The 27,163-nt window shown below is 40.9% G+C and overlaps 1 protein-coding gene across 2 annotated transcripts; it reads left to right on the forward strand.

The window, feature by feature from the left end:
* The first annotated feature begins 297 nt into the window (after positions 1–297).
* ppp3ca (protein phosphatase 3, catalytic subunit, alpha isozyme) lies at positions 298–27,163 on the forward strand. Of its 2 annotated transcripts, XM_076750178.1 has the most exons (14): positions 298–780; positions 6,726–6,926; positions 10,640–10,764; positions 10,880–10,991; positions 11,433–11,578; positions 11,667–11,806; positions 17,679–17,756; positions 17,868–17,962; positions 19,308–19,433; positions 19,529–19,606; positions 20,293–20,377; positions 20,594–20,691; positions 22,511–22,561; positions 24,210–27,163. In XM_076750178.1, the coding sequence occupies exons 1-14, from the start codon at positions 726–728 to the stop codon at positions 24,386–24,388; spliced, it is 1,569 nt and encodes a 522-aa protein (XP_076606293.1). In that variant the 5' UTR covers positions 298–725; the 3' UTR covers positions 24,389–27,163. The 2 variants fall into 2 exon arrangements, with proteins under 2 accessions (XP_076606293.1, XP_076606294.1); XM_076750179.1 differs by lacking the exon at positions 22,511–22,561.

A 27,163-nucleotide genomic window follows, 5' to 3' on the forward strand; every position in this document is an offset into this window, starting at 1 on the left:
AAAGGAAATTGAATTTCTAATATGAAAAGTTTTTTCTTGAGGAAAAAAAATGTGAGCCGGATCGTCTGTTTGAACGTCCTAGTCTGCACAAACCCTGATGGTTTGTCGCCACCAAGTGAAATTTCTCTGCCATCATTGCAACAGTCCAACTGCCTGTAATGTTCGCGTGCACGTCCGCGCGCGTAATCAAAACGAGCCCGTGTAGTTGTCATGAATATGTTGCGCATGTTTTAGCCAGGGCCCGTGCGCTCTCATCTCCAGGCGTAACGCAATTTCGAGAATACCGAGACATGGCGCGCCGCGCGTGCGTGGGGGCAACCCCGTCTCAGCCTCCATCTGATGGCAGCATCAGGCAGTCCCGTGAAACATTTGCGTGGGAGTTCCCTTCACCGCCATGTCGGGATAGTGCACATCTCTCTCTCTCTCTCTCTCTCTCTCTCTCTCTCTCTCTCTCTCTCTCTCTCTCAGTGCATCCTCCCCCACATTAACAGCTTAGCACAGCAGCAGCAGCAGCAGCTCCTACAGCATCCAGCATCCATCCCTGCCTGCCTGCCTGCCTGCCTGCCTGGGGAGCAGCAGTCCTACCCGGCGCAGCACCGACGCACGGAGGGGGCGCATCATCTAAGTGATGCCACAGCATCAGTCGCATTTCGCCAACAAATACTGCGAGTAGATCCTAAGGGGACGGAGAGAAAACGCTTCAGCCACGAAGACAGCAACTGCCCATGAAGATGTCTAACGCTGACATCGTCTTAAACGCCACCGATCGGATGGTGAAATGTAAGTTAGCCTACATTTTTGCGCTCGGTTGTGGCTGTAGATATTACATAACATCTCGAGCGTTTAGCTGCTTGTGGTTTGGCTGAATGTGGCCTTTACTTTGATGTCGTGCATTGATGGTGTGTATGCGGCCATCAAGTTGCGTTCGTGGTGATGGTAGTGGGCTACTGGAGCTTTGATGTTGATAAACAGTCCGGTTTTCTTTGCTGCACAGCCCCCACTTAGAGCGGGCAGAAAGCTTAGAAACAGCAGCAGTCACCGGGAAATATGGATTTTTTTTAATCATTATATTTTTATCGCACTGATTTCTTTCTATTTTATTATTTGCTGTCACGACTGTATCTTGGCTTTGGCTCGGGTAGGTATGAGAGGAGAGGCAAGGGGGGGAAAAAAACAGCTGAATTGCCGAGCTGCTGGTAGAAGCTGGGGCAGTGATGCAGCAGGATTTCTCAGGCTTTGACAGGGCCAGTGGAGGAGGAAGAGGGCATGAAATTGACATTTAATGGGGTATATTTCACCAGGAGTGAGTCATGTTTTAATTTGATTAGGAAAAGTCTATCGGAAAGCCAAAAGCCACATCAGTAGATGTGGAGAAGGCTGCTCTGTCAGAGAATTACTGAGGACACAACTTGGATCAATGGAGGATGATGAAGTGTTCACAGTTGTGCCATAACTCATTTAGCCCTGCTCGTTCTGACCATGGATCAGCTCACAGTCAGCACTGTGCCTGAATATATTCACGTTCACGGTCGAGCAGCTCAGTCAGCATTAACAACTTTGTCTTCTTTGTCTTTGAGGCTACGGAGTTGTAGAAACACGGACTGATCTGCACGGTGAGATACACTCATGTGATAATGACTGCGGGCACAACTAATGTCCTATATGTATGTGCTCTTACAACTGACAAAGCTTCATTTGAGATATATACGAACAGGTCTGGACCCTAGAAAGAGGCGTTTGGGTATTGGTTTTTGTCAGAAAATCAGCTCTCATGAGGGATCTTAATCTTTGTCTCAGACTCAGTTTTAGTGGAGTGTCAGCGTGACAATGAAAAATGGGCATCATTACTCAATAGTGTCCTATCACAAATTGAAGTGTAACAAATAACATACTGTACATCCCAAATTCTGAAACCGCTGACACATCTCATCATATCTGCCCTGTTAGTACATGATTCAGTTCATTGTTTTCTAGGACATCCTATCAAAACATTGCATCCAATTACCACACAGTTAGTCATCTGTCAACCATAAAGTCCACCGTGAGAGACAGAAAGTTTCTCTAAATTTATGTTGTTATTAGTTGTTGTATGTTTGAGCGAAAGCCTCACAGCCCACAGCCAACAAAGCTATTGTGGTTATTTCTTTGGCAAAGCTTTGCTGACATCCAGGCATTCAAAAATATATCAAACAAAAAGTTCATATCGGCAAACGCAGCACGGCCAAGAATTCTGACTCAGGTTTCTGCTTTTGTAACATGGTCATGTAACATTTAGGGTTTACGGTGTGAAACGCTCAAAGCATTTTCTTTCCTGGTTGAATAAAATCGTGAGCTTCATTTTTGCTCTTCATGTGGCCTCAGGTTGAAACTTAGAAACCTTTCAGCATCAAACATCAAACCCTCATTTTTGTCTTGTTGCTCAGACGCTGTTATTGACATTCGCTTGACTAACATATGCATATTCCTTGTGTCACTTCCATCCGTTCTCCTATTTCTGTACTCCACTCTGAAAAAGTAGTAAAAGCCTGTTTTCTTTCCATTCCCCTAAAGGCTGAAAAGTGAAAAAAAAATGAGATGCAAGAAGCTGAATCATGTATCCTTCAGGTGATCAAAGGACGTTATCAAGACAATGACGATTCTGATGAGTAGAGACTGATATTTCTTACACTTACTGAGTGCGGCGCTTGTAGAAAACTACTGAACACTGACACTTCAAGCTACTCCAAGTTATTTTTATCACTACATATCTCCAACTTAAACCTCAGCAAGTTGCTCACCCGTTCTCTTTTCCCTTGCATGTTTTAACCTGACAGAACGTATCTTAAGAGATACAATAACTGCTGGTCTGTGCAGTTTGTTTTCCAAAGCACCGTCACCACTGTGCTGTGGGCATCAAGAGGCATATTCAGGTCAGTTATTTCAGGGATGAGGCCTTTAGTACACCTGTGAACTATATTATAGCGCCTTAGAGAAGAATTTCCTTCACATTATTGACTCTGATATTGATGTTGGTCCTGATTTCACAGACGGACGCAGTCGGTATTCTGAGGGCAATGCAGTATGTAAATCTGTAACTGTTTCATCCATTGTTATAAAAGCAGTTTCTTTAAATAAACAATTATGCAACAAAATGAGAAGCGTTGCACGGAGACATAATGTGTCAGCTTTAAAGTCAGAACGGGCCTTGTGACAGGCTTAAACGTTCACTCCAGCTTCCAGTAGCAAACATGCAAATTGGCTCCAACAACACTTATTAATAGTTTATTAATGGTTACACTGGAGCAACAGATCTGCTTTTATCTACACGTTTAACATTAGCCAGGAGGTACATGACCCTTCAAACAACACACAAAACAGATCGTAGTTGGTGGAGCTGTAGGGTGTGCGTGGGGGAAAAAAAGCAAAAAGACTGATGAAATTATGTTAAAAGGTTGACATTTGGGTCCGTGTATGTTAATTGGACCTCTTATAAATGCACAGCGTCTAGTTAGTCCAATCAGAAGACGCCGTTCACCGTTTCTGGACTGAACCCAGGGTTGCTCATTAGCAGCACAAACCTACCCCACACTTCATTTTTTTATGAGCTTGCAGACTGGAGAAATCTTTCTCAGGAAAATGTGTTTTCACATAATAAGATGCACATTATAGACTCTTCTCAGTGTAATAGGAACATTTTGATGTGCGTCTACTGTATGAGCATTTCCAGCAGCAGCTATGTGAACCTCCAATGCAAATTGCAGTTTTCCGTGGCGGCACTGGCTGTACTCCAACAGTCAGCTGCTGCGGCGGCTGCTGCTGCTGCTGCTGCTGCTGCTGCTGTTGCCCGGCAACATACAGTATTTCATAGTTCAACTCTGCTCGGGGTGCTGAGCAGAAGTCATCTTTTCATCTCATTTCATCTCACCATGCATCTATATCAATATGCTCATATGTCTGCGTGCATACACGCGTGTCTCTGAAATGTGGTGTTCAAGATCATTTGTTAAGTTTCTGGGTTGCTGTTAGTGGTTTTAATCTGCTGCTCCATTTTGTCTAAAAAAACAAATAGCAATGTCCCTTTCAAGGCATCTGCATGTGCCTCCAATTCAGGTCATTTTACTGTTTAAAAGGTGCCAGCAGTTTGGAAAAAAATGTGTCTTGTGTGTCAAAAAGTAAAATCATTTAGCAGTTCCAGGCAGATTTGAGTTTCTGCGTCACATTGAGCTTTTTACATTCATGTTATGTAAATTACAGTACCTACAATAATATATTTTGGCAAATGCCCTCCAGTTCTCAGTGTTTCAAGATGAATTCAGTCAGTGTTATTATAGCTCATGGATTCATTCCTTCCCTCTCAGTTCTTCAAAAAATGGCTCTGCGAAGGTTTCATTCGTGGATCTGGGACGTATTTTACAAAGTTGTATCATCGTGCCATCAGGCTGTCACTGTGCTGTTTATGCTAATACCAAGAAGAAGAAGACAAAAACACTGCAAACTCATCAGCGCACACTGACATTAATTAAAGTAAAACTTGATTGGTGACTGTGCTGAGTTTGCACTAGCTGGTAAAGTGTCAAAGCACACATCGCCATCACAGATACACGCTGCACACTGTGAAAATTTTTAGTCCCATTAAATTCACGCGCTGGGGCTCGCCTCATTATCCCAGGAGCAGCGACTTTGAGATTTCTCTAGTCAAGCATTCATTATTAAAGAGCATGTTGATCATGTTCAGTTTGAGCCCGAGCTTCCTTTGTCGTCTCTTCATTTGGCACTGCTAAGTGGCCCTGTTTGCTATGCACTGCACAAATCTGGCAAGCATGCCCTTACTCCTGAATATACTACTGCTGACAGCTTGTGTTATGTGTACATATTTGTAGGGATGGAAAGAGTACTAGATGATTTTATCCTGTTAGAAGTGCTGTTACTTTAAAGAAATTGTAGTCAAGTAAAAATACTTGAATAGAAACGGGTAGGTAAGTAGGTTGGTTAAAAGTTAAAATGGGGGTTGTTATGTGATTATGTAATGCTATATGATAGAACTATTAAATCAAAATTGAGTGTGTTAACATGTCAACATATGTAGTAGTTTGGGTGTGAGCCTTGAAGTGAACTATAAACTTCTTTGCTGTAGACAGACTGATTAGCAGTTGTACGTATGCAACCTCCTTCCTCAGTGTAGCCTTACAAGAATTAACCAGAAAAGAGAACAAAACTGAGACAATTACACAATAAATGGCTGACACTAAATAAAACGAGCTATGGACACCAGTGTAGCAGAAATGTGAGACTGTATAAATGAAATAAACCGCTGCTTTAACAGCAGAATAAAGCATCACCAAGGCAGCCAACACAGAGGTGTAAAAACAGGATAAACTTGACAGCATCTGCAGCACATAAACACAAACATTAGAGCTTGCACAGTTCTTACACGCCACGTAGCACACGCGCACACACACACACACACACACACACACACACACACACACACACACACACACACAGATTTTTCATCATTTTTGGGGACATTACATACATTTACATGAATTTCCTCCACCACAGGTATACCAGCATTTAGTATTTTAGCTAGACTCAGCATGCACCTGCTGGTCCACGGTCAGAGATTACAGTGTAAAAGTGCACAAAAGTACCACTTTGTTACAGTAACGAGATTAAATGTAATCTATTACTCCCATCCATGTGTGTGTTTGTGTCAAGCTATTCTGATGAATTTTGCAACCGGACTCCATGCGACTGATCTCTCTTTTCATCCGAGCTCTCCACAGCTCCGACACTTCTCAGGCCAGATGATGTGTAGATTAATGTCAGCACATGGAGCCATGAAAGCTTGAAGTGACAGCGCACACAGATCAGCACCACATCTCATGAATAACCTTTGCTGCCACTGAAGTAATGATCTGTGGTTGGATTTCACAGTTTCACAGGCAGTCTGTTGGGTAGGTGACTGGTGCATTTTAATGACCACAGGCTTTAGCAACCCAGGGGGAGTGCTGGATAAATAGAGTGCTTAGATGCTAGCTGAGTTTTATCCGGCACTCAGAAAATACTTAGCAAGTAACCACACATCTGTACTAGAAAAAACTGTTTGTAACTGACTGGACTTTTTGTGCGTCAATCTGTTGCAGTTTGCCTGCTGCCATTTACACATGTCAAAGTTGACAGCAACAGCAGGAATATGAGGCTTTTATTTTCTGTTGTCATTTAGACATACAGTATATTGTATGTGTTTTGTCTTACAAATATACATTATTGAGGTATAGGAATATAACAGTACATGTGCAGCACATTTAAAACACGCTGCAGAAAACACTGCGTGCAGGCGATTTTCACCTCAGAGGAAAAAATATAAACATCTATTGAGAATAATGGTGTTTGACATAAATGTCTTTATTTATTTAACTCAAGATAATTCTATTTCCCGTTTAATTTGAATCAGCAAATGGCTTCTCATACTATGTTGTCCCGCTGCATATTAAGCACAGCCATGTTTATAAGGATGGATGGATGGAGGCAGCAGCAGCACAATAATGCCTGCAGGCCAAACATGGATGGGATTTTCTCAAATGGGATTTCTGCATGAATTCCTTGATGATATGTTGTTTTTGCTGCTGTTCTCTCTTAACAGCGCAAAGGAGTCAGGAATTGTATTCTTGATGGCATTAGCAGGAGTTACTGTAATGTCCCGCCTGTTAAAATGTCACCATGTGCCTGTGCTCTGTCCTCAGCTGTCCCCTTCCCCCTGAGCCACCGCCTTACATTGAAGGAAGTGTTCGACTGCGATGGAAAACCTCGTGTGGATCTCCTGAAGGCCCACCTCACCAAGGAGGGCCGCGTGGAGGAAGCTGTGGCACTTAAAATCATCAGTGAGGGAGCAGCCATCCTGCGTCAGGAGAAAACTATCCTGGACATCGAAGCACCAGTCACAGGTAGTTAATAGTTACTGGTAACTTGTTGGACATAGTTATCAGTCCTGCTTAAACATAGACATGGGGCTTCAATTCGAAATCTCACCAAGGTTTGCAAATGTTTTGGCTGCCTATTTTTCAAAACTAATTTCACCCCCAGCTAATATTAATACAGCCTAATGGAGCGGCCCTGTAACAAATCTTAGTTCGCTGGTCATTTTGGAGACTGTGTTTGTTTCAGTTTCACATGCAGTAATGTTTAAACCTAAGAGTCACGTTTTTAAAAAATAAAATCAATGAAAGGAGTAATGAAATGTGCATTATTATTACAAAATGTTGACTCTCATGTAACAAGATGATAAAAAGAATCACTGAAGTCTTACGTATGATTGCTGTGTATCATTTATCCACCATATGATTGATAATGATGCGGGCATGCTTGCAGGTTTGTGAGGCTGTACCTGAGCTAAATGCTAACACCAACACTTTTTCATGCAAACTTGTGCTAATTAGCGCTTAGCAAAGTGGCCCAGAGGTGAAGCGGATGCCATTCATTTTGCAGGTTAAAACTCTGATGTAAAGTCAGAATAGTCATCAAAAGTTGTTATAGTTTATCCTGAGGGGGACGTGATTTCTGAGTTTAGTGATGCTTCTATTCTATGGTAATAATTCAACAGAGAAAATCTAGAAGAAAGGATGATCACAGGAAGAGATACAAGACTTCAGAGGGAGTGAGACGACGTGTACTAACAATACTACTGTTTGTACCTGTAGTACAAAAATAAAGAAGGCACCTGACTAGAGCACAAGCAACGACGAAACACAGATCATTTGAATCGATATGGATGTAAATTCTTCCTGCAGGAAACTGTCACTTTCAGGGAGAATCATCATTATCTTGTCAAGTGAAATAGGCCAAGGATATTTCAGAAACCCCTCCTGAGAAGTCCTCTCATCAAAGACTAGATCTCCGGTCTGTTGTGAGTGAGACTTTTCAAGTAAAGTACTGCAGCGCTTTGACTCTGAAGAGAGCATTATTAGGACTTTCTTTTTAAGTCAGCTAAATCAACGACATTCGGGCTCAAAGTAATCTTGCAACAGATGTAACTTATCTGAGTAAAAGCAGCAGTGTAAACAGTGGGAGCATGTGAATCAGGGTTTTAGTTGCAAAAAGGGTGGAGCATCTTCACATTAGTACACCACCATCATTAACACATATCAGTATAAAAGCTAACAGAGAGAAGAAAGAAAAATCTGAATTGCTGAAAGCATCTGCGCATGTTAGCAGATAGCACTCATTTCTGCTGCTGATCAACCGACAGCGTGTCCTAGTTATGTTGTAAAAACATGAACATGCAGACACAAAATAGTTTCCCATCAAGAGAAATGAATCAAGATTTAACGTTTTGCTTTTATTACATCTAAAATAAATGTGTTTGTCAAAAGAGTAGACAGTATACAGCAGGCCAACCTTCTTCCTGACATTGAAGTTACATCTTCTTTGACAAATCCTTGAAATACCCTCAAACACTTTGCACCTGGGACATCTGATTTTTGGTGTATTATAAGGCGACAATCTCATGTTGTTTGTCGTTAGCATGTCATTCAGCTTCCCCCAAAACTGTGTGACACTAAATAAACATCGTCTTAACTGTCTTCCTTGAAAGCAAATGGTGTTTAACCGAAACAAAGGTGACAAATGGATGAAATGCACACTGTCTCGAGGAGAAGTCTCAAGCTCCTCGTCTTGACTGGCGTCAGGAAAATGGAGGCTTTCTGTATTAAGCATGAAATATGGATGATGAACTGAGTATTGTGTACAGGCATTTGCAAGTATGGAGGTCTGTTTTATATCTTTGTGGGCTTGAGTTGTGTTTGAATGTCTCTGCAGCTGTTTGTGCGTGTGTGTGTGTGTGTGTGTGTGTGTGTGTGTAGTCATATATTATGAGGCAGTTATGCACTTGTGAATCTTTACTTGCATGGATGTGTTCCACGGGTGTTTGCGTATGTGCGTGCGTGCATGTGTGTGTGTTTGATTGCTTTAGTCACACAAGCAGTCTCCCACTCACATTGCTCTAAGCTTTGAGTGGGCGAAGGCCACTGTGGAGCTGATAGGGGAGACAGAAAAGAGAGAGGAGATGGAGGATGAGTAGGAGAGAAGGAGACAGAGGAAGATGATAATGAAAAATTGAAGGCAGTGAGGAAATGAGATGTAGGTTTGCACTCCAGAGCCATAGTGTTCGCTGCGAAAAAGTGCGCATCTCTCCGGGGGCTCGAGCTTTTTCTACCTCTTTGAGGTGAGAGCTTCTCACTTGTCTGCGGAGGACAGAGGCCTTTCAGCAGAAGACCATAGAAATATCTCAACGTGATAACGACTTAAGGACAAGAGAAATTCATACCATTATATAAATCCAAGCGCTCAAAGTACTCACTACTGGCTGTTATTGCAGTTTAAATATATATCCTCGCTGCAGGAAAATGCATATGCAGGAATATTAGTTTCATAACTCATAGGCTGTTCTGCTGCTCCGCTGACTGTTAGAGGTGAAGTCCATCTTGTTCTACTTGACACAACTTCGATATCAGAGAGCAGCCAAAGACTAAGCAGCTAATAAAAGAAGAAACATGTTTCTTTACAGTGACTGAGTTAATAATTGACTGTTCTGTTTTGGGAAGAACCCAGTGGCCTGAATAAATGTTGGAACTGCATGTTTCTGAAACCCATGATATGCTGAAACTTTCTGTTCTTTTATGTTCAAACTTTACATTTCAGTCGTCAGTGTCTGCTTAGGTTAAGTCACCACAAACACAGCTGGAAAATGTCCAAAGGTCTCATTAAAAATACTCAACTTTGTAGCTACAAACATGGGAAAGTCAGCTCATACGCATGTACCGGCGATCTCAACAACATCACTTTGATAGCAATCGTAGAAACGTTGATACAATATATAAAAACATACAAATTTAATGTATCTGTGGTTTGCAGAAGCATAGAATGGCAACATTATATTCCACCGACCGGGCTGTGGGGGAGGGTTTTAACCTGTTGTATACATTAATCCATAGTGATAATGAAGAAATGTGTGCATGCAAATAGCTTTAACACCTTTTTAAACTAGCATACAATATGCTCTGCTTTTTTCCGTTTGCAACATATTGTTATTTACGGCTGACTTTATGGTTACATAACATCTATATTTCATTGTGCATTAAACTTCATTATAGATGACAGCCCACTGTATGTTTACTGCTTTGATACCTCAATAGTAGCAACAGCAATCAAAACACCATCACTTTTATAAGGTATGAATTATTGAGACTGTTGAGATACAGATATGAAACACGTGCTGTAGCATCTCCGTGCAGTTGCCCGCCCGGCTGTCTATTTATGAAGCCGTGAGCAGAAAAAGAAGATGCACACCTCCGATACAAAGTGCACTACTCTGTACTGTCATGAGATCCTGCCAGAATGTTCTCTACGGTCTTTCTTGTTTTCTGACTTTGAACCTTCAGTACTAATAAATAAGAAAAGTGGATCTCCTGCTCCCCTTACAGCTGCAGGCGTAGCACATCTACATAAACTCGCACATTATCAGTCGTTTCACCGAACAGAACGACGATACAGCGTGCGACAAAAAGATGGATGTACGCCCATGGACGCAGAAAATAACAAAGATGCAGACAGGTATTCAGTCAGACTGTGTAATGTTTGCTGTGCTGTGGTTGTTTTCCAGTGTGCGGTGACATCCATGGGCAATTCTTTGATCTTATGAAGCTGTTTGAAGTGGGAGGATCACCAGCCACAACACGGTACCTGTTCCTCGGGGACTACGTTGACCGTGGCTACTTCAGTATAGAGGTAAAACCTTTAGAATATCATTATGTAATTCACAGGGGAAACAAGCTGCACAAGGCGGGTTTTTATACAGATTTTTGCAGGGAATAACACTTTGTTCGTGTCTTTGTTTTGACAGTGTGTTTTATACCTCTGGTCGCTGAAAATCCTCTATCCAAAGACACTATTTTTACTTCGTGGAAATCATGAATGTAGACATTTGACAGAATATTTCACCTTCAAACAAGAATGTGAGTAGCTCTCAGTGTTTCTGTCTCTCTCTCTCTGTCTTGCTAATGTCACTTGTAGCCTTGAGCCCTTTGGGTGGACTTAATGCACCAATTAATCACAATTAATGCACCTGTCTGTGAGGACTGTTGATTCTGGATGACAGCACAAAAAGGGAGGATGAAATTATCTGTGAACGATTGAAAATTTAGAGATGGTAGCAAAACAGTGCAGTGCAGTGTATATTTACATGTAATATATCATAAATTGTTTTTGTTTTAATATTTGATTTTTTTTTTTAACTTTTATATTATGTTAAAAACCCTTTACATATGTGCTAGTTTTGTAATTTTGTGTTTTTCTATATCAAAAGTGACTCACAGTAACAAGCCAGCATGTCATTTTATGTGGTTCTGATCCTTTTTTTCATCAGTGCAGCTGATTTCATTTCTGTCCTCTGTCAGGTAAAATCAAGTACTCAGAGCAGGTGTACGACTCATGTATGGATGCATTTGACTGCCTTCCCCTGGCTGCGCTCATGAACCAACAGTTTCTGTGTGTCCACGGTGGACTCTCACCTGAAATACACACCTTAGATGACATTAAGAAGGTAACAGCTTACCAGGTCGAACTGTACAGTGGTTGTTTGTGTCGGTGCAGCTTTCATAAAAGGCACATTTCTGCTTCTTTATGTGAAGTTGGATCGGTTCAAGGAGCCACCGGCTTTCGGGCCCATGTGTGACCTGCTGTGGTCCGATCCTCTGGAGGATTTTGGCAACGAGAAAACCCAGGAATATTTCAGCCACAACACAGTGCGAGGCTGCTCCTATTTCTACAGGTGAGCTCTTTCTTCTTTTTTTCCCTGCAGCGACTCAAGTCCTGTGGACCATCTGTGTTATTATAACTTGAACACTGTTGTTGTCCACACTTAGATACTTGAGAAAATAACCACACAGCTTTGAAATCCAAATACACCGCAGGATACAGTGCAGTGTTGCTTTCATGCGTCAGTAATCTGAAACTTGCATGTCATGTGTTGCCTGAAGCTTGACCCATGTGGCTCACTGAAGGTCTCTAATTACACTTTAGTTTAAAAAAAAAAAAAATGAAAGGTTGCGATTCACACTGTGAATGCTTTAACAGTAAATCCTGGCTTAAAAAAAAAAAAAAAATTAAAAATTTAACCCCATGTTGGCTGGTCGTGAACTCATCACACCTTTTCATCCTCATCTCTTCATTAGAGGATGTACTTGAGGAGGTGGGAGAAGGTGAAGATGAATTATCAGTGTTGATGAGATCTAATTTAATCTTGCTGGAGCAAAGGGTGAAATTCGACTCTTCCACAGAAGCCTCGCAACTGAACTATTTTTAATATCAAAAATAGATGTCAAGATTATGAATTATTAATAGATATCAAACATTTATTTCTACTTGAGCGAAACCAAAATGAACAAACCAAACAATACACACACTTAACACCCCATAATGGAAAAAGGAGACTGAATGAAGAGATAAATGTCTGCTTAAAGCCTATAGATAGTGTCTGTGAGTAAATGGGTCATATTGCCTTGTGGTTAAAAGCAGTTTTTGATAGGACGTTGTCTTTTTGACTCACAGAACAGATTGTTAGAGACAAAGGATTAGCTGGGTGAACCTGGAGTCAAATAAAAATAGAGGCAGGGAAAGAAATAAAATCTAAAACATAATAGCGAGGCAAATTGGGAAAGGGTTTGTTATGCAACTGTTCAACCTCTGTGACAGAGCATGTAAAAGAAGGGGGAGTGAGCACTGTCCTAATATTGTTGTTCGATGGAAGAGAGCTGTGGAAGTAGGTGGTGGTGAGGAGAGGAGATTAGGTGGCAGTTGTGGTGAGAGTTTTCTTAATGAAGGTTCAGAGCAGTACAGGCCACTGCGTGGGAGCTGCACTTCTTCTCAGATCACAAAAAGCAAAGCCAGGGAGATTTATTCCTCCGCCGAAGAGGAAATGACATTCTGGACAGCGTGTGCGGAATAACTGCAGTTCAGATTCACATTACGACCCAACTGCAACTTCTCATTTCAATGTATTTGCATGTACATGGAGATTGTCAGATGCTTCAGTGGTATCAGATGAAAAAGTTCGACTGTGCACACCTTGTTACTTTGAGACAAACTTAAAACCATCCTGACCTTTTGCCTTCTTTTCCCAAAGAATAGCAGGTGTTTGGATGTTTGAATGAGCTATTTGTTTCCATTGGTTTCTATTCCAGAAATTAGCTCGCAAAGTTATTGAAGGAAGAAGAAGAAGAAGTGAAGTGAAACCACTAAACTTATAGCAAATTAATCTTTGGAGAACGGTCAGCAGTACTTCAACATTATTATGTTAACACAAGCAAAACCACTGAATGAAAGATGAAAGGTGTATTGGTAGAGTTAACCAGCACTCAAGGAGAGTATCTGATACAGAGAAGAAGAAAAAAAAAAGCAGGTGATGGGTCTTAACTTCCCCTTCCTCTGCTGTTAAATGGTCGCAGATAAGAAACCATCTACTCACAGTGAGAGGGAAGCTTAGTGAGGATTATTGTGTGGATGTGTGGAGGATGCTGCTATAATAGTCATCTATCTCCCCATGGCTTTGTTCTGCCTTCACTCTCAAACTTACCTCTCCATCATTATGGCTCCTGCCAACTATACAACATGTATGCAGCAAGGAGAAAGACATTTTGCTGGAGATTTGGGGGGAAACACAAGAAAATCTTGACCTGAAATAGCAGTAGGTACATGCAGATTGAGAGAAAAAGAGGCTTCATTAAAATGGAGTGAAATATAATGCAGTCATTTGGTTCTCCTGTGATATTAAATCAAAGTTTTTTGGTTACAGCAGCCAAACGGATGCGTTGTATAAGATTGATTCCCTCATGTCACGTTATGAAATTTTCGTGCCTCCTCTTTTGAGGAGATGATGAAAACAAAATCCTCCAGCATTTTAAAGAGGTTTTGCATATATATCATATATCGTAACATTTAGACGGAGGCACAACTGCAGACTTATCTATTTCAATGATGCGACGTCGTGATGTTGCAATGCTTGATCACATAAGAGTTCATATTAAGTCTATTGTTATATAATACAGGCTACACAGCATGTTAAGTTGTGTTACATTTGGCTCTGCACCTTGTCACTACTCTATTATAACATTATCCAAGCGCCAACCAACCAAGTCAAATTTCTTGTGCAGTAATTAGAAAAATGTGATTCTGCTCAGTGATTAGGAATATGCTTTTTAAATTGGGAGGACAGGGAATGTGATGACCGCAAGCCTGACAGATGGATTTAAGGGAAAGAAAAAAAAACCTCTCAGTTTCACGCTCACAACACAGCACTTCCATCTCTCTCTGTCTCTTTCGCTCGTACTCACTTGTCAGATTTCTCGCTCTCTCTCCCTCACAGGCTCACCGACACATAATTGTGTGTTTTCACAAAGGGGAGAGAAGGAATGTGAGCCGCAGGCGAGCGATATGTGTACTGTGTTCCCTCGCAGTAATCAATAGATACCGCTTTAGCGGACAATAAAGAAATTAGTACATAGTGTACGTTGGGATCTTTATTGTTATGGTGTTACATGTCATTTGCGCCAGTGCTGTGAAACAAAAGATAGTGTTTTGCAGCTATGACAAAGATAATCTTTAATAAGTGTGATGCAAAAATTGGCCTTATTTCTAAGTTAGACATGCATTGCGGATGTGTTCTAATAGAAACAGTTATATAACATTTTCTGAGACGGGCATTTTGCAGTTCTGGTATGATAGTGGAAAGAGTTACAGCATATTCATGTTAGTGTGTAACACAGCTATTCCTGTCATTTATATAGTGGCCACCAAGGGAATGTTAGCCATGTGACCTAGATATATGAGGATGGCACAGTTTCGCCAGGTGCTCAGGGCACAGCAGTCTCCTTGTTTTTCTTCCCACACAAACCTTTGAGAACTTAAATATTTTAAACACTTGTGAAAGTTTGATGGGTCCGTGGATGGCAGCGACTGTAAGAAAGTGCCGGAAGAGAGTTTCCAGGGAGGATGTACTGTATGTTACTGTAGGACTGGAAAAAATAAAAGTGACTGGTGTTGAAGTGGTTGCTGGGGCTTTCGTCGATGGTCAGAAAAGTAATCAGTTTTGACTAGTGATTAATCATTTTGATCCTTTAGAAAGTTGCCTCAGACTTGCTGTTTTTCTCTACTTTATCACTGTAAATTCAATATCTGGACTTTTAGACTGTTGGTCAGACAAAACAAGCAATTTGAAGACATCATCTTGAGCTCTGGGTGATTGTGGTGAACATTTCACTGTTTTATCAGCTAAAAAGTGTAATGGATGAATAAAAAAAACCTGCAGATTAACTGATAAAAAAAATAATACTGGTTAGAATCAGTACTCTAGGTTTGCATTGTCTACAGGGCTTCATGCAGTCTGTGCAAATAGGTCACTGAATGTATCTCTATTTCTCTCTGTCTTTGTAATTGGATTAGACAGTATAAAAACAGTGAATATGGATCATTTCAAACACTAATTAGCACATTGAGACGATGAGAAAGTTTTTACATCTCTAAATGCCGGCACAGAAACATCCAAAAGAGCAAATTATCACAATAATAAATTGAAATGTGTCCTGTTGAACTCATTTAGGTGAACACTGTGGGCGTAACACTGAAGTCAGGGATGTGTCTGATTCACAATTTACATTTGGTGCTTTTTGTCTAATGCTTTTACCCAGAGAGCTGTCCTCATTAGTGCTTCACTCAGCGCTGTTTTACAGGACACACAGGCTTTGTTGGACAATTGTCAATTGTCAGAGTCGTTTTAGGAAGAAAATACTTCGAAAGATAGTTAGGCAAACTTTCAATGACAACATCATTTGTGAACAGATTGGTCCCTCCAACTGATGAACCCAAGGACATTTTGTCTTGTCAGGTATACTGTAAGTGTGGAATACAGCAGTTAGAAGAATAAAGAAATGACACACAGGACTTTTCCAAAGGCGTGACCCGTATGGAAGTGACGGCTTGAGTTGCTGCTGAATTGAACATTGCTCATTAATCATTTTTTAAAAGTGCTAATCAAACTGTAATCTCTTTTTTATATAACCCAGGAGACACAGTTTGAAGGCAGTTTCTGAATGACATAACACAACCTTCTAGGTATTACATAACAGCTGTGGTGAGAGCTGCTCTATGGTAGACTATATTCAGACTGCAGCTGGAAGTAATAATAATAATACTAATAGTTAGAAAGCGTCCTAATTCTGATTATCTGTTCCTCCCGTGTGACGCAGGTCTGATGGTTCCTCTGCACTGTGCTATCTTATGCCTTTGTTGTCTCTTTGGAAGCAAATTCTGGCCCTTAGATGATCCCCATCTGATCAATAGCTATGCAACTCGAGTTGGAACTGTCACATTGGAAGTCATGTTATCATCTTTTTCCTTTGGACAGCTCATTGTCCATCTGGCCAGAAAAACACAGAGGACGACTTCGGCACGCAGCCAGTGGAGAGATAACAAAACCACAATTTGACTTAGTCTTTGGGAAATGGATCCGATATAAGAAGCTTTAGACAGGTTGAATTAGAATTAGTGTCAGAGACAGGTAGGTCATGTTGGTGGCTTTAGTAGCACAGCATGCAGCATCTTTTTGAAAATGAACATCAGAACTGAGCACATGCGTGCAGTGAGGTTCACATGTTGGATTTTTAGATGTAAAGAACTCTCATGGCTCAACAACTTCCGCAACAGCTCAGGATGAAACGTGTTGCAAAACAAATCAGTCCATAACTCTCATTACTCACATATTAATATTTCACCACTGCAGATATAAATAGCATGAAATAATTATGATGCGTGTACCAATCAAGAACCAGAAGAAATATAACTCAATACAAGAAATTACTTTGCAAATACTGTAATAGAAATGCAGGTACTGGACACAGGTAAATATCTGAAGCATAAAAGGAGAAATAAGCAGCCTTGCTTAGCGTGGTGAAGTGAATCAACGGTCACCAGCATCTTAGTGGGTAGTAAACCCTTTGATAAGAGCCGCTGTGTTCCCATAACTGTCCACAGCTCAGACAAAGATCTCCACCTCTGGCTGACCTGGTGACCGCTGAATGGACGTGTGAAATTTAGACAGCACCAGTGGGAAAGGTGGAGCAAACCAAACAAACAACTTAGGCTGCATTGGAAATGTAGGTAGCGGCCTCTTAATGCTATGTGTGAGTGTTGCAGCGGCCTCACTTGCCTGTCTGAGCCACCTCGCAGGCTTTCACTCCCTCTCAGGCGTTCTCCTGTCAGGTTAGAGCTGGGGGGCAGGAAGCCCTGACTGCCGCTTCCGGGGTTGGTTTGTTTTTCATTGCAACAGGTAGCTATTGGATTGGTTTTTCACACCCTTGCATCATCCTCTGCGAGGCTTTCATAAATGCATTTATGAGTGATAAATCGTGTTCATTCTCGGGTGTGGTGAAACTGTGCGTGAAATTGCTAACCTGCAGCTTAAGTGTAGTTCTGTCGGGTGATGGGAAAACACGTTTTTAGAATTCCGTCAAGTTATGGGAAGATTGTGTGCTTAATTGAATTGATTTGTACTCTGTGGTATTCTGTTACTGACTGCTCTTTTACCAAATATCGAAAGCATTTTCAGTGACTCTAAACATAAACCCATTTTTTTATTTACTCTTTTCCAGTTATCCCGCTGTATGTGAGTTCTTACAGAGCAATAACCTATTATCAATCATCCGGGCACATGAAGCACAAGATGCAGGGTATGTTATCCCTACAGCAGACACGCATACTCGCACAAACAATAAGAGATTCTCATTTACATATGTGAAAACAAGCTCTGCCTTTTTTCTGTCACCCTGACCACCTTGCAGCTACCGGATGTACCGTAAAAGCCAGACCACTGGATTCCCATCGCTCATTACCATCTTCTCAGCACCAAACTACCTGGATGTTTACAACAACAAAGGTCAGAAAATCAGTTTGTTCATTTTATACCCAGTGTGTTATAATAAGTTATGTGAAATAAATTTATTCCTGATGGAAAAAAAAGCTTCTACATCATACAATATCAATGGCTATGTAAAGTAGGCAGGCCTTGCGAAAATGATTTATTGTTGAGTTAAATCTCACAACAGTAAATAGAACTTGAAGTATCCCTCTAACACCTGCATCTCTGGCATTGTAGCTGCAGCTGGGTTAGAGTTTCTGAAAAGCGCTTCACATCTGACAAAATGACTACCATGGTCTCCTCCGACTTGCATATTAAAATGGTTTCAACAGCGTGAACTGTATGTATGGGCTAATGTAGCTGCATTTAGCCTGTGAGCAAGCATAAGAATGCATCAGGGAGCCCCCGTTTGTTTGTGTTCTCAGATCTGTGTCTTGGTTGCTATGGGCTATGGGAGCTGGGGAGCGTGGGAGGGACTGTCGGCATCGCTGACTATCTCCATGTGGCTTTATCCCTCTTGATGTAACAGTGTCAGCAATCCCTGGCCTCAGCTAGGCCATCTAGTGGTTAAGTGTCTCATTTTCTGCTCTGGTTCTATGCTTGTACTGCGTGTACAGAGGGGGGCTGCTTCTAAAAAAAAAAAAAAACTGGGGAACATCACAGAACATGAGTACATTTGAAGAGAGCATATGAAACACTGTTGTGCATTTATGACAGTATGAAATGAAGAGTCTGCACACTATAAGACAAAATGAGACAAAGTGTACTGTGCAGTCTGCCATCGCTCTGCATGATTTTTGTTATGTAAGTACAGATGTGAGTATATATATGAGTACCACATTATAACTTTTCCTTTCAGTAGATGTCATGAAATAAACATCAGATTTGTTACAGACACATAATCATTTTGGAGCCGTCTATTATATAAAAAAATGGATCTGCCTTGGTCATTCAGAGGGTAAATATATGAAGTTAAATGGCACTACCACCTCTGCATTATGTGCCATGGAAGGACTGACACTGTCTCCATGTCTGTGTATATGGATATGGCACATAAGGCTCTGTTTATCTAAGCCTCATCGTGTACTTAGTGATGCTTTCATGGGAGGACTCACTTTGGCTTTCTTGACCTCAAATCTTTGAGTTTGTGTTACAACAATGATGCTGTGGGTCAGGAAATCTAGCCTGTCTGGCTGTTGTTTAGCCTGCTGAGCAGAGAGCTTTACTCTACATTTTAATATTCTTCTTCATCACTGTTTTTGATGTATGTAAAGAAAACATTCATGGAATCAAAAAGTAAAGTGTACAATCAGGCTATAAGATTCTGTGGAATTCACCTGTTTCTCTTCTTCTTCTCCAACAGCTGCTGTACTCAAATATGAAAATAATGTCATGAACATCCGGCAGTTCAACTGCTCGCCCCATCCCTACTGGCTGCCCAACTTCATGGATGTCTTCACCTGGTCTCTGCCGTTTGTTGGAGAGAAAGGTATTAAGTCCTCTGGGTAAAATGCCACATCCTAATCTCTTATCTCTTATTGCGCCGTGCCTTAACACCTTTCCTACGCTGTGTTTCTTCCCCAGTCACAGAAATGCTGGTGAATGTGCTGAGCATCTGCTCTGATGATGAACTCATGAATGATGAAGATGAGATCTTTGATGGTAAGAAGTAAATAATGCTTTAATAATTCATTATTTGTATTATCAAGAGTGCGTCTTGGGTTCAAGTCAGACTCCACACGCTAAACTAGGTCTTTGGTGGGATGAGATCTGCACACTTAAGCTATTCACACAAAGGATTTTAGGTCTCTATTGCTTGTGGGTTTTCCATGTGCTTTTATGAGGGCATTGCCTTTAAATACTGGCTAGTTTTGTTACAATATATGAAGATTATATGAAATTGTCCTTGATCTTGATGTTAACTACATGAAACTGAAACATTACCTTATAGTTCATCAGTAAAACAAAGGTTTGTGTGTTATTACATCAAGAAACATACTAATAAATGTACATATAAGACAGTGTTTATTGCATTATTGTGTCAGAGAGACCAATACACACAGTTTCTTATTCCACAGACAGGCTATGATGACAGTGTCTGTAGTATAGAGACATATGGGTGTATAATTACAATATCTAATGCGCTATAATTGCCTATAATGAACTGTGGCCTATTATCACAGTATCCTAGTCATCAAGAAATACGTATATAATTGGAGTATTTTATGCATCATAGAACCCTACAAACCATTTCTCTTGCATTATATAAGCATATAATGACACGCTTATTGCATCTATTGTATCAAAAGAAGCTTCTATTGACAGTATGTATACTGATTTGTTTTCAGCCAATGCAGCTGCAGCGCGCAAGGAGGTGATCAAAAACAAGATCCGTGCTATTGGGAAAATGGCCAAAATGTTCTCAGTTCTCAGGTAGATTCTGTGTTTGTGTGCGTGAATGTAAGTATGAGTGTATGTTTTAAAGCTGTAGCAGGTGTTTCTGTGTGTACATGCGTACAGACCGAGCCTGTGTCAGGTGTGCATACGTATACACCGTTGTCAAAGTCGGGGCATTAAGTTTTTTTTTTAGTTTGACCAGGGTTCAGTGAAGTTTTCTGACCTGTTTGCCTGACTGCGTGTTCCCTGCAGAGAGGAGAGTGAAAATGTGTTGACGCTTAAGGGCCTGACGCCCACTGGCATGCTGCCGAGCGGGGTTCTCTCTGGAGGCAGACAGACACTGCAGAGTGGTGAGTACAAGGCGCAGCATAAGCCTTTTCTCTCCCCTTTACTCCATCTTGTTTGTTTCATTTCTTCATCACCGTTCTCAGTCCTACCATTGGTCCTACCTCTCTCTTTCTCTCTCCTTCTCTGACTTTAATGCAGAGCAGCCAGCAAGCTTTGGTTTTGAGCCTCTTAGCGATGCTCTGATCGCATCTAAGCTACACAGCTACCCGTCATAAGCACATTACAGCAGTCGCATAAAGAGTAATACCTGCATCACAGTGTTTACTAGAAATTGTTGCTACTTCCTTATATCAATCCCATCATAGTACAAGACAAATAAGGAAGTCCCTCCCAGATCCATGCCTTAACTATGACCATAAATTCACACATAGACTTAAAGCTGCAATAAGCAAAGTTGTGTACTTCCACATCCAGCAGAAACAGAACAACATGAGAATCCTTTCAGAGTCCTATTTCTCACTTCCTCATGTCTATTATTCGCTTACTTTTTAGTCATAGTTTGGTCAACAAACTCTCTTTAGCTTGCTGGATGTTATATTTTCTTCCCCAGTCCCTCCTTTACCTCAGGACTCCACCACCTCGCATTAACTGCATTCAGCTGAAGGGACACCCTAAATACTTGGTATTTCACCGGGGGGCGGTGCCTGCATCCTGCATCCTGAGTGTTGCTTGCCTGATGCACATTCTTGTCGGCTTGCATTGGGTTGTCTCATCACTTTGTGGATAAGCTAGCAAGACCATAAATCGTTTATTAACCTAATCTCAGCCTAAACCCCAACCTTAACCCTACAGGAGACCTCACACCTGACTGTGACTTCTAACAGAGATGATGTTTGATTTGTTTTGTAATCCTCGTCCTGCGAAGATACAGTTTTTCCTCTTGTACTACTGGCGTGGCTGCAACCTCAACTAGATTTCCTTGCAGATTATCAAATGACTTTTACCTGACTGCTACTAAATTCTCAAATTGACCATCATAAGGTTATACTGGAAAATATGCACAACTAAATAGTATGAAAATATACTGACATTTAGATGAACTAATTTATGTTCAACAACAAAAATTTACTCAAATAGGAGGTCTGTATTCTAATATCAGTGTAGCAGCTTGCCCAGCCCAAACAGGCTTACAAGACAGACTCAATGGCTATGCACATACTGTGTGTGTGACCAAATACACACGTTCTGCATTCTTACAAAGGTGCAAACAGCTGATCATATAAAGTAGTCTACGATAAAAATGAATGCAACTAACCCTCCATTGTGGAAAACACATGAACATGCACTCAGGGCATGGACTGACAGTCACAGAGCTCGCCAAAGCATGCACTACTACAGGAAATACCAAGTTTCGAAGGAGTCCCTTAAGCTTTGGAGTTCAGTGTGGATTCACAGTGGAATTAGCAGTCCAAGCAACCGCAAAGAGTCTTTAGCTTCATGACTAAATATCAAGTATTTTCAAATCAAGGTTTTAGCTACCTCTAACCCAACCATTTGGTGTGCTGACAGCAGTGACAGCAAAAGCACTGTTTAGGTACAAAACAAGTGATTTCTGCCCTCAGCCTAATGCTCTTACTCTCTCTCTCTCTCTCTCTCTCTCTCTCTCTCTCTCTCTCTCTCTCTCTATATGGCTCTATCTTATTCTATATTGACACTAATTCTCTCAGTATTAATGCATGGCACTCCTCGGAGTTTGGCTGCGTTGCCAGTGAACATGTATTTCTCATCTGGCCTAATGTGAGCTGCCGTTTCGCTGGAGGGCTGCATTTTACATTTGCATGGCTTGATCAGGAGTAACTTGCTCCCCTCCTCCCCCCTCAGCCACCATTGAAGCCATTGAAGCCATCGAGCCGCATGATGAGGACAGAGAAGGTAAACCAGTGCTCCACCTCCCACTGCTCTCAACATATTGTCAGGGTTACCTGCTGCAGAGGCCACCTGCCACTGACGGCTCATGCACACAACAGCTCACACAATAATAACTTCATCAAGCAACATTTCACGGGACAGTTTGATGCTGCTATGGTTTGCACTTTACTTTGCAGTGCCATCGATTAACACAGAAATCCAATAAGGTGATTGGATTTCAAATTTTAGAGAGATGGGGTTCATTTAGAAGTGATGAGGATAATAAATGGGTATTTGAAATGTAGGCCATGCTGTGCACCAAGGAACTGATTTCTAATGTGTGCTTGAGTGTTGAAGAGGAGACACATCTCACTATTGGCAGTATTTGTCAGGTGGGTAGCTGGTGAGGGATCATCGTCTTGAGGGGAGGGAATTGAAAAGATAAGATGATGCACTCTTGTTCCTTGCAGACAGGTTAAAAGAAATCCAGTGTTCCTCCATGTGTATCACTCTCTTACTAGCTGTCACCCTCACTTACTAGAACAACACAGAGAGGCTTTGCACAAACAATCACTGTAGTTTGAAATTGGTCATTACAAAGTAGGAGAAAAGGAGGAAAAATGTTTAATGAGGAAGGAATAGCTTTCTAAGGCATCAAGACGTGTTCATGACAAATTAAAACACTGCAAAGTCAAGTGCTGCTAAGAGATGCATGACTAAAATACTCCATTGTTTTTGGGTTTGGCTTGTAAATGGCCTCCATCTGGTTCTTAAAAGTGTTGCATGCACAAGAATAAGAAACAGAGCATCAACATGAAATATGCATCTTGAAGCCTCAGTTCCTCGTGATATGTCTAAGGTAATCATTGCTCTCTGACCAAGACGCTTCAGTGTGAGACAGCAGTTGATGGCACCAGCGTAGATATTCTTTTTTATTTACATGCATATGTTATGTGAAATAGGTAGCAGGATGGGCGACATTTGCAATGACTGTTGAAAAAAAAAGAAATGTGTTTGGTTCTTTTCACAATGAGGGGACGTTCATTGAGTCTTACTTTGTGTTGCTGCTGAATTCATAATTAGCAGATATTTACAAAAGTCAATGACGTTGATGAGGTAAAATGTTAAATTTATTGTCTTTGTACTGTTTTCAATTGTGTATATGTCAAAAAGGATTAGCAAATTGTCACATTTTGTTTTATTTATGCTTTACACAGTCCCAACTTTTTTGGAATAAGGGTTGTACAACTCTACTTTTTTTTTTCTTTTTCTAGTATTTGTGTGTTGCGCAAAGTGTTACAGCTGGTGCAAGTGCCAAAAGGAATCTTTGAACTGTGAAATTGCAGCAGCTTCTGCTTTGCTGCGTCACTAGCATCAGCTGCAGAGATAACCGAGTATCATATGCTGGTAGTTTGTAACTGTGCAATTCAAAGCAAAAAAATGTGACATTTTAAAAGTGTACACTACGTTTAGTATATTCATTCTTTATGGAAATAGGATCTGTTGCTCCTAATTGACATTGACTTGCTGAACTTTTTTGGTTATATTGCTTGAAAAACCTAACAAGATTTGATATTTTGAATCACGCAATAAGCGACGATATCAGGGATATTCTGAGATTGTGCCATTACAAGGAAAGCCTGATCCCTTTACGTGTGCTGTCTCTTTTCAGCCATCCGTGGGTTCTCCCCCCAGCACAAGATCACCAGCTTCGAGGAGGCTAAGGGCCTGGATCGCATCAATGAGCGCATGCCACCTCGCAAGGACGGGGTGAACCATGTGGGTCACTCCATGGGAAAGATGAATATGTCAGAGGCAAACGGCACGGATGATAACAGCAACATCCAGTGATGTTGCTGTCGGAGCCTCAGAAGCGTGCCGCTGTTGCGCTGTGCAGCGAGACATTGCCAAATCGGGAATTCAGGCCTCAGAACATAGAAATAAACCAGGCCCACAGACAGAACATGAAATCTGCAGCAAATCTAACACGGGCGGAAAAGGTCATTTTTTTCATGACAGTATGTCATCGCACAGTTTGGGGTGGGGGGAGCTGGGGTTCACAGCAGTGGGCGGGGATAAGGAGAGGTCAGCGGGCTGCAGCTTGACTTGCTGAAAGCTATTTCTGCCTGTTGTTCCCTTCCTCAGTTCAATTACAGACTGAATTGTTGGCAGTTGTGTTGTTCTGAGTGCTGACCAATGTCTGCTCCTTCATTACAGGGCCTGACAGAAGACTTAATTGCAGTATCCATGCCACACAAACCATGTTACTGTTTCATAAAGTGTTTATTACGAATCACTCACAAATTCACTTCATGAGGAAACTAATCTTACGTGTTTACCTTCATGTGTTGCTAGTATTAACAAGTCGCACCACTTTGTGAGAGATAAAGCAAACGGAAAGGAAGCAAAGCACATACCTCTTAAAGCCTGCAGTGCAATCTTACCAGTGGGCTTAAATTTATTGATTTACCTTGTAGTAAGATGCTGCGAGGGAAAGAGGCCACGGTGCCCTAACCACCAAAGCCACTGCAGGTCAAGCTCCACTACTGTGTCTCACTACTCTCCAGGACTGCTCCTTTCCTTGCATCCCTCCTTATCAGTCATCTCCTAGCAAGAAATAACTTGGAGGCGATGAGGGAAGAAGGGGGAGGGGTGAAGGGAGCGCCTGGAAAATTTGGTTCCACTGCTTACTGTAGGAGCCTCGGCATCACAGATTCAACACCAAGATTTAATATCCCCCAAAGGAACACACTGTCCCATATGAAGATGCAACTTCATCACTGTCTGTAGGTGAATCTCAAAGGGTTATATTTTAATCCAGACCATCCTTAAAGTTATTTTCTTCCCGTCCATTAAACGTTTAAGTGGCTCACATCAGAGAAGCATGGCATTTGATTAAGCTTCACTTGCACGTCGTGCAATTTACTTCCTGAAAAGTGTACCCATGAGCGTCCTCCGCTGAAGGAGGCTTCGGATCACCGTTTTCTCATGTCTTCTGCGTTGCAACAAAGCAGCTTAACACCTGTTTCTGGACCACAGAGGAGAAGAGAAGAGGTGATTTTGACGCATACCCTGCCGTCTCACTCTACCTGATTATTTCTCACCTGCTTGTCACTAAAGAGAAAGTAAAAGAATACGTGCAGTCGCTCAAGTATACGTTGGCGCCCTTTGAGTTTTCGCACTTTTTGCTGCGCTGCAAATTCAACAAAATTTCAATGCCTAAGAGCTACACAAAGTACTATATCAGAGTGAGAAGGAAATTCTACAAATTTGTGAATGCATATAATCTATTTTTTAAAGAGTACTTAAAAACCACACACCACTCTTAGATCCATCCTGCAGTTTAAGGGATTTGAAGTTCATTAATGCTACTTTTGGGAACAAATGTGATTTCTTTTGCACTTAATCTGATCTTTGAAGAATTGTCACACGTACTTCCCTCATGATGACGGAGGCATTTGGTTTATGAATCCATCCATAGAGCATTTAAGTGTGTTAAACATATATCATTTCTTGTTTTGCTATCACATTTTCTAATCTTGTGTCATTTTAAAGTGCACCCACACTGTGATCCAAATAAAACATCAATTCCCATGTCCAAGTATTGTGTCAGAGTACGGAGATGAAAAGTCCATTTATATCCCAAAAAGGCCTTGTTGCCCTGAAGGGGTCATTTTGACTGATAGAAGAAGAGAAAAGACACAAAATCCAAACAGGAAACAATCTGGTTCTTTCAAAATAAATAATTTGGGAAAGGCGGTACAAGTGAAGCCCCACCTTTGAGCGACACGTACTATCACATAAATTTCTAGAATTTCCTTTCATACATTAATATTTTTTCTACTTTATATTTCATCTTTCTATTTAATGATAAAGGTATGTGAAATAAGGATGGACAAAAAGTGATTTTTAACACAGCATCTATGGTACGGAACGCATCAATGCATGCAGTTAAGTTCCTAATTGTTATGTGAGATTATAATTGTGATAGTTGTGTTTCAAATAGTAAACTTGAATTATTTTTAAATTCTATTTGTAGTTTTATTTGTCTTATAAATTTTCTAAATAGGCTTCCTTTGATTGTTTTTGTCCATTTTTCATTCTGTTATTTATTACCACTGCTTTTAATTTTATATTGATTTGTTGTATGCAAAGATGCCCTTCTAAGGTATGAAGCCTTGTGTTTATTTTATTTTATTTTTTTTCTGTTGTACTGATGTACAGAAAATGTTCAATAGTGTGAATGAATATAATCTCAGTGAAAAGCAACTTTCAGGCTGCCAAAGCATGATAGCATGGTTTTCCGATGTAAATGAACTGGACACAAAGAAAATCATGTGTCGCACTTACATTCAACAGGAAACATTGTACTCTGGTTATATTTACTGCTGATATTATTATTGTTACAATTTAGCTTATGGTTATTTTCCTTCCTCTGTTTCTGGTTCTTGTATGGTCTACATGCATATTTCAACAAACAAATATAATGGATTTTATCTTGCAACATTTTTTATTATCTATGGAAATACGTTTTCGCATTTGACTTCCTAAATGATACACACATTGTAAGCATGCCCTATGGGACAAATCACATTTTTTTACTCTTGAATAAAATATGCATGAACA

The sequence above is a fragment of the Chaetodon auriga genome, chromosome 15, assembly GCF_051107435.1.
Source record: "Chaetodon auriga isolate fChaAug3 chromosome 15, fChaAug3.hap1, whole genome shotgun sequence".
NCBI classification, from domain to species: domain Eukaryota; kingdom Metazoa; phylum Chordata; class Actinopteri; order Chaetodontiformes; family Chaetodontidae; genus Chaetodon; species Chaetodon auriga.